Below are 16592 nucleotides of genomic sequence, written 5' to 3' on the forward strand. Positions count from 1 at the left end.
TGAAAAAAAAAACTTTCCATTGCAACATTTCTTTCACAGTAGCTCTAATTAAATTTTCCTTCATCTTCCAGTGGCCTTGGTTCCCAGGCAGGCCAGACACGAAAGGAGTCCTCCCTTCTCGCCTTCCAAACTTCTTCAAAGACATTCCGGGTATCTCCTTAAATCTAAGAATAACGAGGCTGAATTCCTGCACCTGCAGTAGGATGAGAACACGATCTTGTGCAACCCAGGAAAATGAAACTGACAACTTACAGTTGGGCCTTCAAACCAGGCAACTTAAACTAAACACAATTACATTTGCACGAGTATAATTTCACCCTGCACATTATGCATACAGGAATTATGAATGTCTCTAATACATGTAAAATCCTACTTGAATGTGCACACTACCTTTCACTGTGAAAATATCGTTGATTAAATGCATCTTAATAATCGTAAAACACTGCAAACGATGAAAATACATGTGAGTGCGTTTAAACCATGAGTATAATGCACCCATACAATTTTAGTTTTGGTAGTGTTAATGACCAAACCCCTGGTGTCTCGGAAAGATTTAATTCTATTGAGCAGAAGCTGAAGTCCCTCCGGGGTCTTAGACACCAGCAGGGTATCGTCTGCAAACAATAGGGTTGGTACCTTGTCACGTCCCAAGGTTGGTGCGTCTGCAGGTTCTTGTTGCAGAAAGCTGAACACCCCATTCATATATAATGAAAAAGGGTGGTTTGTGGTTAAATGTAAATAAGTGAAGGTGGAACGCTGCTAGCGGGATTGAAGAACAAATTACTTACCTTCGGTAATGATGTATCTGTGTGAGACATATATTAGTTATAGATTCCTTACCTTAGAATCTTCCCCAGGCGTCAGACTTGATCCGGAGAATTTTTTCTTAGCAGTACACCTGAACGTTGGTAGGTGGCGATGGTCGACTCCCCATATGTCGCCGGCATCGTGGTCGCCAGAAGGACATCGCAGTGTCTACTTAGATGCCTCCCCTGCGTGCTGACGTAGGTTCAGACATGACTTCCCACGCCAGAAGCACAGAGCCATGAAAGACTCTGACCACTGGTGCACATAACTAGGGCCCTGGAAGGGAGTCCTTATCCCTAGAAGTCAGTTCGCAGAACAGGGAGGATGGGTAGGGCGGTAAGGAATCTAACTATATATGTCTCTTACAGAGACATCGTTACCGAAAGTAAGTAACTTGTTCATCTGAAAGAGACTATAAGTTATAGATTCCCTACCTTAGAATAGATACCCCAGGAATGCCAACCACGGAGGTGGGTCTGCGAACCAAGTTCACACCAGAAAGGCCTGGAGAACAGAACGGCCAAAATAGCTGTCTCTCCAGACTTGACTGTCCAGGCAATAATGTGTAGTGAACGTGTGCAGGGATGCCTTTGTTGTCGCCTGACAGATGTCAAGGAGTGTGACTCCATGCCCCAAGGCAGTAGTAGCTGCCGTAGCCCTGCAGGAGTGGGCACGCAGTCCCACTGGACCTTCTTTCTTCGCTGAGGAGTAGCAGATTTTGATGCATAGGACAACCCATCGAGAGATGGTGCGCTTTTGCAAAGCCCGACCTTTCTTGGCACCCACGTAGCCAACAAAGAGTTGATCGCCCACACGGAAATTTTAGTGAGGCCTAGATAGAAAGACAGCGCCCATTTTGGGTCCAGACAGTGGAATTTCTCCTCCTCCTTAGAAGAGTGCGGGGGTGGGAAAAAGATGGGCAGAGTGATGGAATGTCCTATGTGGAAAGGTGTAACAATTTTAGGGAGAAAAGAGGCCCTTGTACAAAGGACTAATTTGTCCTGATGAACAGAAAGAAAAGGAGGTTTATATGATAGAGCTTGAAGCTCACTCACTCTGCGAGCAGAGGTGATGATGCCAAGGAAGGCAGTCTTCAGAGTAAGAAGTCTGATAGGACAGGTATGCTGAGGAGCAACCATAAGGAACACCAAGACAAGATTCAAGTCCCACTGGGGCATTATAGAAGGGAGAAAGAGATGAATAATCTATTTACAATAGGGGACTTGGAAAGAGAAGGCTGATCAGGAAGGCGAAGAAAGGCAGATATTGTTTAGTCTTTAAGAGTATCCAGGGCAGAACTCTGCCGGGCCAAAGAAAGTATATACAAGAGAACCTCTGAAAGAGGGGAAGAAAGGGGCTCCACAGCCCTTGCTGTGCACCATGTCACAAACTTGTTCCATCTACAGGCGTATACAAACTTGGTTGAGGGACGCCTGGCTGCCAAGATGACATTACAGACTTCGGGTGGAAGGACAAAAGCTGTCAATTGCCGCCGCTTAATCTCCGTGCAAGGAGGTGGAGGCTGGACAGGTTTGAGTGGAGGACCATCCCCTGCTGTTGTGACAGAAGATCCTCCTGAAGAGGCAGTCTGATCGGAGGATCGATGGCCATGCTCAAGAGCTCGGGATACCAGACTCATCGTGCCCAGTCCAGAGCCACAAGAATGACTTGAGCCCGGTCACGCCTGATCTTCTTCAGCACTCAGGGCAGAGGGGGTATCGGCGGAAAGGCATATAGGAGGCCGCAAGTCCACTCACGATGAAAAGCATCACCGAGCAAGAGCTACCTTTGAAATTCAAAAGGGTAGAACTGCTGACATTGCGCGTTCTCTTCGGTGGTGAACAGATCCAACCAAGGCTCTCTCCACTGCTGAAAGAGACCTTCACCAGCTCCGCGTGAAGACACCATTCGTGATCCATCATGCACCGATGGCTGAGCTTGTCTGCGCTCTCATTCACAGAACCTGCCAGGTGTTGAACCACCAGGGACATGCCCTGATGTTCCAGCCATGTCCAAATGCAAAGAACCTCTTGGCATAGGGCCCATGACCGCACCCTGCCCTGTTTGTTGCAGTAACACATGGCGGTGCTGTTGTCTGTGAACACCTGCACCACTCTTCCTTTGATAGAGGGAAGAAATGCCTTGAGTACCAGACAAATTTCCCGGAGCTCCAAAAGGTTGATGTGGAGGCAGGACTCTGCTGGAGACCAGAGTCCTCTGCTTCCCACATCTCCCAGGTGGCCGCTCCTTCCCACGAGTGACATATCGGTCACCACTGTCCGCTCTGGTTGTGGAAGGGACAGGGATTTGCCGCTGACCCAATCCTGGCTCACTAGCCACCACTGCAATTGATGTGCAGTCCCCTGCGAGATCTGGACCAAGTCGGAAAGATTGCCAATACGGCGCCCACTGGAACTTCAGGTCCCACTGCAGAGCCCACTCATGCCACCTAGCATGATCTACCAAAATGATGCAGGAGGCCATGAGGCCCGGCAGCCTCAAGGTCATTCTCACCAAAATCCGGGATAGAGGCTGAAAGATCGGTATCATAGCCCGAATATCCCGGACTCGCTGTTTGGGAGGATAAGCCTGAAACTGTGCCGTATCCAGAACCGCTCCAATGAAAAGGAGCTTCTGAGAGGGGGTCAGGTGTGACTTAGGCATGTTGATAATAAATCCCAGTGAATGCAGGAGGTCCGCCGTAGTCTGGAGGTGGGAGACGACAGCCTGGTGCGAGTTCGCCTTTAACAGCCACTCATCGAGCTAGGGGAAGACTAGTACCCCTAATTTGCGCAGATGAGCTGCAACCCCTGCCATCCCTTTCATGAACACCCGAGGGGTGCTGGTAAGGCCAAAAGGGAGCACGGTGAACTAAAAATGCTCATGGCCCACCGTGAACCATAGGTAATGCCTGTGGACCGGCAGGACGGGGATATGAAAACATTTATCCTGCAAGTCCAATGCAACCATCCAGTCTCCAGGGTCGAGGGCAGACAAGCCCTGAGCCAACATGATTATTTTGAACTTCTCCTTCTGGAGGAAGCGGGTGAGGGCCCTGAGGTCTAGTATAGGACGCAGGCCTTTGTCCTTATTGGGTACCAGAAAGTAGTGGGAGCAGCAACCACGACCTACTTCTCACACAGCCTTTCAATAGCTCCCTTGGCCAAGAGAGCTATGACTTCCTGGCGGAGAAGTGTCAATTGATCCTCTGACATGCGATGGAAAGATGATGGCATGGCGAGAGGAGTAGTCTCGAAGGGGCGGGAGTAGCCCCTTTGGACTATCTGCAAATTCCACCTGTCTGTCGTGATGGTGTGCCAGTGGGGGAGGTGATGGCCAATTCTGCCACCCACTGGCCTCTGGTGGCCCTGAAAGGTCAGACTAGGAGGGTTTGGAGGCTGCTGCAGGGGGTTTGTAGGGGGATTGTAGGTGGACTGGCCTGTCCGCTCCCAGACCCATAGAGGCAAGAGGTCGCCACGAGGCCCAAGGACCAGGCTGTAGCTCTAGAATCCTTAAAGCGCTTGAGCACCAAGTCTGCCTTGTCGTCTAAAAGGCGATGGCCATCAAAGGGCATGTCCAGAAGGGTGGATTGGACATCCCCAGAAAAAAACAGATGTCCTCAACCAGGTGTAGCGCCTCCGGGCTTCTGACGTGGAAACCATTCTGCCCAGTGAGTTGGCTGTATCCAGCCCACATCTGATTGTGAATTTTGCTGCATCTCTACCCTCTGCCACCGCACGGTGTCGTCAGGTCGACCGGTGTCGATCCGGATCCAGGCCTGGCTCCTCGAGGGCCCTCTGGCATCAGAGCTGGAGCCACCAGAGCCTCAACATCGTATCCTAAGCTGACGACACCCAGCTCATCCTCTCCCTCACCAAAGACCCCACCACTGGGAAACTCAACTTCCAGAAAGGAATGCAGGACCTCGCAGTCTGGATGACCAACAGCTGCCTAAAGCTCAACGCAGAGATGACAGAAGTCCTCATCCTAGGAACCACCCCTTCAGCATGGGACAGCACCTGGTGGCTGACCGCCCTCGGAACTCACCGACCCCCTCGGACCACACCAAAAACCTCAGTATCGTACTCAACTTATCCCTCACCCTGAACCGACAGGTCAATGCCATCACCTCCAGCTGCTTCAACACCCTCTGCATCCTTCGCAAGACTTTCAAATGGATCCCTCCTGAGTTAAGGAAGACAGTTACCCACGCACTCATCACCAGCAGACTGGACTATTCCGCCAGACTCGTACTCGGAATCCCCCGGCACAAACACATCAGCCAACACCTACGAAAGCTCCACTGGCTCCCCGTGGAGAAAAGAGTCACCTTCAAAATCCTCACCCACGCCTGCATATGCCTACACAACACCGGACCCATATACCTCAATGACAGAATCAACTTCCACATACCCAAAAGAGATCTCCGATTTCCAACCTCGCACTGACCGAAACCCAGTGCATCCGCAAAGCCAAAGCAGGCAGAAGATCCTTTTCCCACATTGCGGCCAAGACCTGGAATGAGTTCCCGGAAGACATCAAATGCGCCCCCTCCCTGATCACCTTCAGGAAGACTTTCAAGACCTGGCTGTTCGGCTAAACAGATCAGCGGACCCACCCCGCGCATTGAGAGCCTTATGGGTGAGTTGTGCGTTTACAATTACCTTAATTGATTAATTGAGTCTCAGGGCCCTCAGCCAAGTCAGCGGGGCCCGAAGGTGCACCAGCGGAGTCAGGCTTCACAGAGATGCAGTGAAGCCATCGTAAAAGTCTTGAAGCTTGGCAGGGGACGCTCTGGCACTGGGAAAGGAAGGGTAGCACGGAGCCGTCCCAGGAGCAGGCTATGAAGGCGGAGCTGGAGAGCGACGCCGCTCCGTGTCCCACGTCGCATCGGACGACAGACGGGGAGGAGGCGAAGAGCGACGCTGCTTCTTCACCTTCTTCTTGTGCTTGGACTTACCAGAGGATCTCGAAGACTTCGATGTCGAATGGTGGTGATGGCTCTGAGACCAGTCCCAAGACCTTACTCTCGACCGGGATCTCGAACGGCAAGGAGCCAACTGCCAGGCCTCCAAGAGCTTTTGGGGCGCTCCCGCAAAGACTTTGGATTCATAACCCGGCAGTCGGAGCATGACTTCGGGTCGTGGTCGACCTCCAGACATCAGGCAGTTACAGGCCTCGTACGGCTTGAACCCGGTCTGTCAATGGGACTTCCCTTGCCCACCAGGAGTCAAAAGACTCAAAAAGAAGTCAACAAAAGTCAAGAAAAATCTTAGTAAAAATAGTGACTAAAGGGGTAGCTATCTGCGGATCTGCACAAGGCTGGCGCGGAAAAAGAAAAAACTGATGTCAGAGCGCAGGGGCGGCAACTAAGTAGACACCGTGACGTCATTCCGGCAACCACGACGCCAACGACGGAAGTGAAGGTGACCGACGCCACCTACCGACGGGCAGGGGTACTGCTAAGAAAAATTCTCCAGTTCCAGTCTGACGCCTGGGGTAATTCTAAGGTAAGGAATCTATCACTGATAGTCTCTTTCAAATGAAAACTGCACACACTGTAGTAATTATATTCAGAGTCTCAACCAATTAATGGATGTAACCAGGGCTCACTCTATTTATTTAAGTTCAATAAATAATAGAATTAATTAGAAATGTATCGAATGTGTTAATATCAATCAATCAATCAATAAAACTTTATTTCGGCCAGTATGACCTTCAAAGTGCAAATGACAATGCATACAAATTTTTTCATGTTTTTTTTTTAAAAAGACGTTAAAATAAAAGACAGTTGATTAAACAAGAGTAGGCATAACTTGGCACAAATATTAGTTGATAAAGATTGCCTAACACAGTTTTAGGATGTCCTCTAATCAGTTTACTTCACCAGATAAATTGATTGCTTCGAGTATGGCAGTGGATTGGTCAGGACAGGAGGCAGTGCTCACGTTGAAAGTGGATAGTGCGAAATTAATAAATAATTTAAAAGATCAATTTATCCTAAAATATAGTCTCAGATACTACATAGAAAGGATTTAATTAAAACAGTATATGGACATTATATGTGGCAAATATTTGTAAAAAAATGTATTGCCTGCCATAATTCTAAGGTGCCCTCATTTCGGGTTATTTCACCAGGAAATAATCACATCTAGTATGAGAATAAATTAATCAGGGCGAAAAACAGTACTAGAATTTAAAAGTGCATAATGCACAGTAAATAAATAGTTAAAACAAATGATTGATTAAAAAGTCAGTTTCTCCACAGGTGTGATACCAAACACTGAATACGTAACTCAGGTACAGCTAGTCATTAGACAATAGGGCATAGGTGCAGAATGGGTCCATGGATGCGTACCTTTACAGATTGCCAATAATATAGGGGGGTCCTTAGGAAGAAACCCCATTTCCTTTGTGCAGAGCCATTGTCTGTACTATTTAAGATAATTTTAAAAGTGCTCTGCGGGCACACCACATGGAAAAAAGGAATCCTGCTACTGAGTATACTATTGGGGTGCTACAGTCATGTTTCAGAATCCTGAAGGCCTCAGAGCAACTCCTGGTTCCTAAGTTTCTGCAAATCTGTACCAACCAGCGCTTTCTTGCCTTCTGATATACGGGGCAACTAAAAAACACGTGAAGGACTGTCTCCGCGGGGCAGTCGCATGCTGGGCATTTCAAAGCTTGCAGACCTCCCCATTTGTGTGTAAAAGAGCGAAGAGGCAGGAACCCATATCTGAATTGAAGAAAAAGCTTTCTTGCAGCTGCCGGCTGGATATCATCCAAGGCCGGCTCAAAGTTATATCTATCTTTAATTTCTACAAAAGCTGAGGTCAACTTGACTATTAGGGGGTTACGGTGGAGCTGTGCTAGATTGAACTCCCCGTAGTGGACCTTTAATGATTTCCTTGAAAGTGAGGAGCAGGCGAGCTCCGGGTCACCCCAGAGATCATCCCACCCCAAACTAGCTGTCATGTGCTGTATGTACGCAAGCCACAGGAGCTTACCCGCCCCCCGTAGGTTAATCACTTCTTTTAGTTCCTCCCTGTACACTGATAGTTCTGGAGTGACCCACAGACGCCGCCAATATAAAAGAGGTCTGAGATTAGATTCTTCTGCGATTGCCCTTACACCCAGATCTAATCGGAGCGGGGTGAGAGGGGTGCTCTGTGGGAGGTTAAACAACTGTCTAAGAAAGTTTTTTTCTATCCGGGTGAGGCAGTCAGAGCTACAATGGCCCCATAATTCAGCACCATATAATTCCCTCCCCTTGCTTGAACCTTATATATTTCAATAGCAGGGCTCACCGGTTTGTGGTTGGACGTGCGAAAAACCTTCATTAGGCCGCCTGACGATTGTGCCAATTTCAGAGTTGATTTTTTAATTTGCGCCCCCCAATCCATGGTCTCTGTGATGGTGATGCCGAGATAATCGAAAGAGGAAACTCTTTCGAGGGGTATTCCGTTTAGAGTGGGATTTGCTCGGGTACTTTTAGTGATGTTAAATGCCATAAATGGGGTTTTCTGTAGATTATTCCTCTCTCGTTACAGAATGCTTCGAATTTATTGAGTACCCTCTGGATTCCCATAGGTGATTTGGAGACTAATATGGTATTGTCGGCAAACATCATTGCAGGGATTTTGCGTGATGCCAACTTAGGGGCATCAAGATCTTTCTCTGCAAACAGAAAGTCTACTAGACCATTAATATAAAGGCGAAAAAGAGTGGGGGCAAGCACACAACCCTGTCGAACACCACAATTTATCGGGATGGGAGCTGTTAGCTTTCCCTCCTTGCCAAACCTGATTTGGGCATAATTGTTCTCGTGGAGCCGTTTTATAACTTGGGATAGATATGGTGGAACCCCCATCTCCTGAAGAACTGCCCACAGCTTTTCTCTAGGGACTAAATCAAAAGCTGACCTCAGGTCTACAAATATTAAGTAAAGGCTGCCACCCTCCAAACATACGGTCTTCCAGTATAATATTTGTAGCCTGAGGATTTGGTCCAGTTTGGACATTTTTTCTCGAAACCCTGCCTGTAGGGGGGTAAGTATTTTCTGTTCCTCCATCCAGCTATCCAGCCTAAGCAGCAACACCAGCACAATTGTTTTTGCGTAATGTTAATAAGGCTAATTGGCCTAAAATTGGTTGGCAGCAACAGTGAGCCCTTTTTGTGGATGGGAATTATTTCGGCCCCAGCCCAACTGGCAGGGATCTTCATGCCTTGGAGTATGGCATTGAATAACACCCAAAGGTATGCCGCCCGTATAGTCGGTTCACTACAAAATATATCCCCAGGGATCTTATCTAATCCAGGGGCTTTGCCTGGGGCTATTTTAGAAAGAGCACCGCTGATCTCATTTAGAGTTATACTGGGAATTTCACAATCGTTATCATTGGAGAGCTCTGTTCGGATCGGATAATTAAACCCCACAGAGCATCCCTTAGTTTCCCCTTCTTCCAGTGTCTCTCCCCTTGAATAAAGGGCCTTAAAGTGATCCCGCCAGACCTCTGCATCCAGATTCGGCTCTATTGGTGGTTTGGCACCAGAGCTACCTATGTTAACAGTTTTCCAGAAGGTCCTCATGTCCCTAGAACCCAGGGAACTTCTCAAAGTGTCCCACTTATCAGATTCCCATCCTTTTTTAGCCTCTGTAACTGCGGCCTTATAGGCCGTTCTTGATGATTTAATTAAGGGATGTCATTAGCCTTAATAGACAGTACCAAGGTTCTTTTGGATTTGCGGCACTGCTCGTTATACCACGGATGGGGGATCTTCTGGTTTGGCCTGTTGATTTTTGAAGGGAAAAAAAAAGTCTACTGTGACTACTCCTTGTTTGACATGGTTCATGGCAGCCATCTGGGGATCGATTCTCTACCCATTGAGGGAAATTGAGTTAGATGCAATCAGAAGCACAGGAATCATAGCTTCATAAAGGGCGCTAAGTTTGGCTTGTGACTGACTAATATCCGACCAGCGTACTCTTCTCCTGCAGTTTGAGAGTGTCAGCCTATCATCGATGGGGTTATAAGTACTTGTGACACTCCTAGGATTAAACTCATTGAGTTCAAGTACTAGGGCATTGTGATCACTATCAAACCGTGATATAACTTTAAAATCGATTAGCCTGTGCCAGGATTTAGAGTCAATTAAAATATAATCCAATAAAGAACCTCGATCGTTTCTATGGAAGGTAATATTGCAGGAAGTGTCAGAAGGTGTTCTACCGTTACAAGCTTTTAAGGAGTGATTCAGGACAAGACAGATCATCTGCATCACCAGAGGGTACCATTTTTTAACCGGCGGACACCTAGTCTCCGGAATAGCCCAATATTTATCCTCATCATAAAGGCTATCATAGTGCATTCCCTCAAGTGGCTTGAGCTGGCAATTAAAATCCCCTCCTAGAATCACCATATGTTCATCTGCAATGGTGGCAAAAAAAAGTATTTAGATCTTCCAATGTTTTTGACTCCTTGCCCTGGCTGACTGGTCTAGAGTACACGTTTAGAAGGACCATAGAGATCTTTGAAGGGAAATACAAAATGACACACAAGATATCAATAGAGGCTGTGTCAATCTGTTTGGCCGTACAGCATAGGAGTACTCCCACCCATATACTAAGCCCTTCCGATGGTCTCCCTTTTCCCCAAGTTGTTGCAGGGATGCTAAAGGTGGCAAAGCCCAGTTTTGAAACATCCCCTCTGGCCCACGTCTCCTGAAACATGCAGATCTCATGTTGATCAATGAAAAGGTCCCAATTGGGGTCATCTACCTTACTATTCAGACCCGCTATGTTCCAAGAAAGGACCCTTGTCTTTGGGCAATTAGGGCAATAGGCTTTGTTAGCCACTGTGGGGGTTAGTTGGGATAGGGCCTTGTTTGGTCCGATGTTTTCCTTCAAATCAGTCCCTCAAGTTAATGGAGATTTTTGGTTGCCAGTCGGGACCATATCACAGCCGTCGGGGTTTGAGCCTGGGGAGCCGCTCATGCACCCGCAAGGTTCTCCTTCCTCACATGGCATGCAGGGTCCTGTTGAAAAACCTTTGCCCTAGTTATCAGTGGCGGGAGCCAGGGTTGGGCTTTGATGTTTAGGGCCTGAACTTCAAGTCAATCTACGCCTTCCAGACTACTGTACCTATTTGCTATAGGGACGTTAAAAGTAGGTTGCCTTGGCCAATACTGAACCGGGGGAGTTAGCTCGCAAATATTAGCATCACCTCTCCAGTCCCACTCGTAGTACCTTGTATCTTGGTGGACCCTATTAGGGGGCTAAAAACAACCCAATGGGAGAACTTGGATAGTACCTAATTGTCTCCTATTGTCTCTAGATAAGACTTCTCGAGCCAAAAAAGGGTTTCTAAAATTAATCACTATACAGTCTCCATGTAGATCCTTAGGTCACCTGCCTATCCAACCTACTCTGCGTGCTGTTAAAATCTCTTCCACCTGATCATAGCTAAAATGCCTGTGATTAGCAAGCCAGTGTACACATGTGTTCTTGAGTTCCTCATGAGTTTCATGTTGATCCCTTCTAAGTTCTGGTGTACCTGCAAGGATTAAAACAAAAGGGGTTGGTACAGGGGGAAGATTAATGACTGATCGAGAGAGATTATCCTTTGTGGCTTCTATGCGTGTAAAAGCATCCGCCCCTGCCTGCTGTCTATTTGGTTGCCACTGTCTTCTAGGTTGTTGGAATAACGATGGACAGTTGGCTTGGTTATGTGTGGTAGCAGGTGACCTTGTGTTGCTATATCTAGTAGAAACCGCAGGTTGCTGTCTCTCGCTCGGTACTTGCAACAGGAGGTGCTCACGGTTTATGGGCTCTGGGATAGCCACGGGAATATTTGTGGTAATCTGATCACCTGTTCTAGCTTCAGGATCTACATTACTGAGTGTTGCCTCCCTAGTGTTTAACCAGTCATTAAAAAGTGAAGTCAACCTGCCAACCCTTTCTAAAAGTGGTTTAAGTTCATCCTTAACTATGTCCCTCATTTGGATCTGCAAGTCCACCACTAGCTTTGTGACCCACACAGTCTGTTCGCTTATTCCTTCTGTGCTATCAACTAAATCTCCCGATCCCGACTTCCCACTTTCTGGTGTCTCTCCTGTGGACTTCTTTCTTCTTGCTGCCAGTTAAGCTTTTAGCTTAGGTTTCCCTTTTTTACCTGGTTGAGTGGGTATATCTGGCCTGGTTTGGTTAGTGTTGGTTACATCAACTAAGAATATTGTATTGTACTATATCATATTTCAGCATAGGAATAAAATTGAAATGTATTTATAATTTACACTGTTTTTAAGGATCTTCATTGTTGACCTCCATAGGAGATGTTTAGCAATAAAAAATAATCTATAACCACATTCTGAATGAGGTCATGTGACACAACGCAGTGTAATTTTCTGAATGGGATCATTTGACGTAGTACAGCATTTCTTAATACCGTGTTGGGCTGTCGATATACAGAAGGTCAGTGTAAATTAACCCTGTGTGTTGATCATTCATGTTCTCCACTTACATTCAATGCCTCACACACCATATGAATGTATCACTTCTGTATTTTCTTCTATTTACCAAGCAGTGTCTCACCTTCAGGAGGTCTAACGCTGATTCCTCACATTTCTTTTCTAGATCTGTCATCAAGGCATTAAGAGAACTGACTTGATTGGACAGTTTGGAGATATTTGCATTTTCTTCCATGGTAATGGTCTTCTCCATCTGCTCCAGTCTCTGGTACAGTGTCTGCTCTTTGTGTCTCAGGAGCTTGCGCAGGTTTTCAATCTCGGCTGCAATTTTCTGCTTCTCAGCTCTCACCTTGTTCTGTCAGCATCAAAGAAATGATGGTTAGATTCTGGGAAGCTTTCAGTGAACACCCCCATATGTAGTCTACCGGATGGAGGGGTAGAAAGGGGAACAAGGTATTCAGACAATAACCAACAAAACTAGGGCTGGTGCCAAATTAAGGGCCCAGGTGGTGCTAAGCTAAAGCTAAGCAAGACCAGCATTGGCAAAGTCAATAGATCTCGGCAATGCCGAGCTTCAAACTATTGGCCTAAATGTGAATGCATTTTAGCTGTATTTGGTCCCCTGACTGATGTTACTGTGACAGTGTTAGTGTGTTAATGTTAGTGTGTTAGTGTTAATGTAAGTGTAATAGCGCCCACGAGCAAAAACAAAAGAAAACATGAGCGCAAAGTGAGAAAATAATACTTAGCAAGATTAAAGAAAGTTAACCATAGAAAATAAATCTTTGCAATTTTGCTTGTACTGCTAGGCACGTTTTGCCAGTCGTGCCCCTTCTGTTTGCAGGGCACTAAAAGTTACAAAGTACAAAATAGTACCTCAATCACGTGGGGAGCAGCGGACGAGCACTGATAAAATTCAATCAATCACTGCTTGGTCCCTGCTCCACACAGGGGAACGGAAATTATGCTAGACCTGCAGCGACCAATTACAAGGCTGTAAAGAAGAGTGTCAGGCAAGCAAACAAACGGTATACAACAGGCAGGCTCCAATCAAAATGGGTAATTTAATATGGTGTGCACGGCTAATATAAAAAAGCAAATACAGAATATAAAGGTAAACCAATCCAAATTATGCGCCTAAACCTCGAAGTAGAGTTCATGATACATTTTCAGTCAGTCAAGACAGACTTTATTTCGTCGAGAAAGCCATAAAAGCACAATAATAAAACATCAGTTAAAAATACACATTAAATATTGGGCATATCCAAAATGACACAGTTTGAATAAAAAAATATTGCCAGGGCAAAAAGTTTAAACATACTCTTAATTATAAGTCATATCTCCTCCTGATATAAAAAGCTGCTTTTATAAAAATTAAGTACAGCAAAGTAAATTTCCAGGGATCCTATGGACTGCAAAAAGATTAGCCTTTCTTTGTGCTGTCTCACCGTAGCCTTTTGCAGTAACAGCACCAGAAAGCGGCGCCTTGGCATTTGATATAAAGAGCACAAACAAAGATAAATGACTGGTGCTTTGAATAGAAAAGTTGTTGCACCCACACAGAGGTAAAACCTGATTCCATCCCCTTGAAGAAGGGGGGCGAACATAAAGTGCAAAGTGCATCGTCTAAAAAGAATACGCCAATTACGATATGTTGTGTTTGTAATCCACCTCAAATATGACTCTATGCTATGAGTTGTTGGAACATTGGCATAGTGTAGGGCTGGGCGGACTTTGCGTAGCGCCACTACGCAGAATTTTGAAAACATTTGTGGAAAACGAGAGCACATCCTGAGTAGGGCTGGGCGGACTTTACCTAGCGCAACTACGCACTATTCTGAAGAAAATTGTGGAAAACGAGCGCACAACCTCATGGACTGTGTGCCCGGGACGGGTCCCTCGTGCTTGGGCAGGCTCCCCGACCTCCCCAGCCTGGCTGTGTTGAGAAGCAGGGACCGGCCCCGGGCCTCCTGATTTTTGGTCAGGGCCTGGGATCCCACGTCCTGCGGCCTGCCAAGTGTCCATCTGCCCGGGACAAGGGACCCTGGTGCAGAGCCCCGGAGCCCTGCAAGGGCAGGCGGGAGCCCTACCGCTATGGCTCGGTGTGGGCAGCTGGGAGTCCTTCCGGTCCCGGCCATCTGGTCGCACCTTTCCCTCGGCCATCTGGTCGCGCGCAATGCTTTCCAATGGGGCGACCAGATGGCCGGGCCGGCCTGGAAGTCCCAATGAGGGTCCATTCGCCTCGCGGATCCCAGCCAGGGCTCCAGGAGGCCGGGCGCGTCCGCGCCTAGGGTCCCCTCCGTCACTCGGAGCGCGAGGGTTACAAGAAAGGTGGGTAGCCTTCCTCCGGATTAGTAGGGGCAGGGTATGCCGGGACACCCCTCCTGGGGATTGCGGTTCTCAGGCGGGGACCAGATGGGCCAAGCCCGGACGGCACTTCCCCGGGGCGTCGGGTGCTTCCTCCTCCAGCCCGCGGCGAGGCAAAGTGCCCAGGACGGGCTCCATGGGTCCCCCGGGCGTCCCCCGAGGCCTGTAGCCCCAAAGCCCTGCAGACCCTGGAGCCCTTCAGCACGGAGCCCCGGAGCCCTGCAGGCCCAGAGCCCTGCAGGCCCAGGGCCCTGCAGCCCCGGAGCCCTGCAGCCCCGGAGCCCTGCAGGCCCGGAGCCCTGCAGCCCCGGAGCCCTGCAGGCCCAGAGCCCTGCAGCCCCGGAGCCCTGCAGCCCCGGAGCCCTGCAGCCCCGGAGCCCTGCAGGCCCAGAGCCCTGCAGCCCTGGAGCCCTGCAGCCCTGCAGCCCCGGAGCCCTGCAGCCACGGAGCCCTGCGTGGGCAGGCGGGAACCCTACCGCTATGGCTCGGGCAGACGGGAGCCCTTTCAGTTGCCGGCCACCTGGTCGCGCCTTTCCCCTCGGCCATCTGGTCGCGCGCAATGCTTTCCAATGGGGCGACCAGATGGCCGGGCCGGCCTGGAAGTCCCGATGAGGGTCCATTCGCCTCCCGGATCCCAGCCAGGGCTCCGGGAGGCCGGGCGCGTCCGTGCCTAGGGTCCCCTCCGTCACTCGCAGCGCGCGGGTTACAAGAAAGGGGGGTATCCTTCCTCCGGATTAGTAGGGGCAGGGTATGCCGGAACACCCATGCTGGGGCTGTGCGGTTCATTGCCGGGGACCAGATGGGCTACGCCCGGGCAACATCCTCCCAGGCCCCCGGGGCTTCCCTCCCCTGGGCCGCGGCATGGCAAAGTGCCCATGGACGGGCTCCACGGGTCCCGGGCAGTCCTCCCCCGGGCGCCCAGGCCCCGAGAGCTCCGGTGGTCCTCCCCGTGCCCGAGGCCAACCCGGGAAGCAGAGTCCCCCCCGAGCCCTTGGTGTGAGGGTGGGCAGGCGGGAGCCCTACCGCTATGGCTCGGGCAGACGGGAGCCCTTTCAGTTGCCAGCCATCCGGTCGCTCCTTTCCCCTCGGCCATCTGGTCGCGCGCAATGCTTTCCAATGGGGCGACCAGATGGCCGGGCCGGCCTGGAAGTCCCGATGAGGGTTTATTCGCCTCCCGGATCCCAGCCAGGGCTCCAGGAGGCCGGGCGCGTCCGCGCCTAGGGTCCCCTCCGTCACTCGCAGCGCGCGGGTTACAAGAAAGGAGGGTATCCTTCCTCCGGATTAGTAGGGGCAGGGTATGCCGGAACACCCATGCCGGGGCTGTGTGGTTCATTGCCGGGGACCAGATGGGCTACGCCCGGGCAACATCCTCCCAGGCCCCCGGGGCTTCCCTCCTCTGGGCCGCGGCATGGCAAAGTGCCGAGGGACGGGCTCCACGGGTCCCGGGCAGTCCTCCCCCGGGTACGCCCAGGCCCCGAGAGCTCCGGTGGTCCTCCCCATGCCTGAGGCCCAGCCGGGAAGCAGAGTCCCCACCCCGAGCCCCTGGTGGGTGGGCAGGCGGGAGTCCTTTCAGTTGCCGGCCACCTGGTGGCTCCTTTCCCCTCGGCCATCTGGTCGCGCGCAATGCTTTCCAATGGGGCGACCAGATGGCAGGGCCAGGCCTGGAAGTCCCGATGAGGGTCCATTTGCCTCTCGGATCCCAGCCGGGGCTCCAGGAGGCCGGGTGCGTTCGCCCCTAGGGTCCCCTCCGTCACTCGGAGCGCGCGGGTTTCAAGAACGGGGGGTAGCCTTCCTCCGGATTACTAGGGACAGGGTACTCTGGGACCCCTCTCGGTCCTCAGCCGGCAACTGGGTCCTGCCGTGTGGCAGGGTGGCCGGAGGGCCTTCCCCTGCGCCTGTGGGCCCGGGAGCCCCGGATGGGTCCAGGGGCCCGGCCGGGCCCCGGGTCGGGG

At 50.0% G+C, this 16592-nt stretch overlaps 1 protein-coding gene across 4 annotated transcripts in view; it reads right to left on the minus strand.

Annotated features, from left to right (window-relative positions):
* The window catches only part of LOC146830275 (E3 ubiquitin-protein ligase TRIM39-like), a 305072-nt gene that overhangs the window by 110326 nt on the left and 178154 nt on the right, over nucleotides 1–16592 (minus strand). For all 4 annotated transcript variants that reach the window (XR_014961405.1, XR_014961404.1, XM_085604467.1 and 1 more), the window contains exon 3: nucleotides 12398–12628. Coding sequence is in view for 2 of the 4 variants with exons in the window: in XM_085604467.1 (XP_085460593.1) it covers nucleotides 12398–12628 (231 nt within the window). In the remaining 2 variants the exon portion in view is untranslated. The remainder of the gene's footprint in view (nucleotides 1–12397; nucleotides 12629–16592) is intronic.

This window comes from Triturus cristatus, chromosome 5_1 (genome assembly GCF_964204655.1).
Source record: "Triturus cristatus chromosome 5_1, aTriCri1.1, whole genome shotgun sequence".
NCBI classification, from domain to species: Eukaryota; Metazoa; Chordata; class Amphibia; order Caudata; family Salamandridae; genus Triturus; species Triturus cristatus.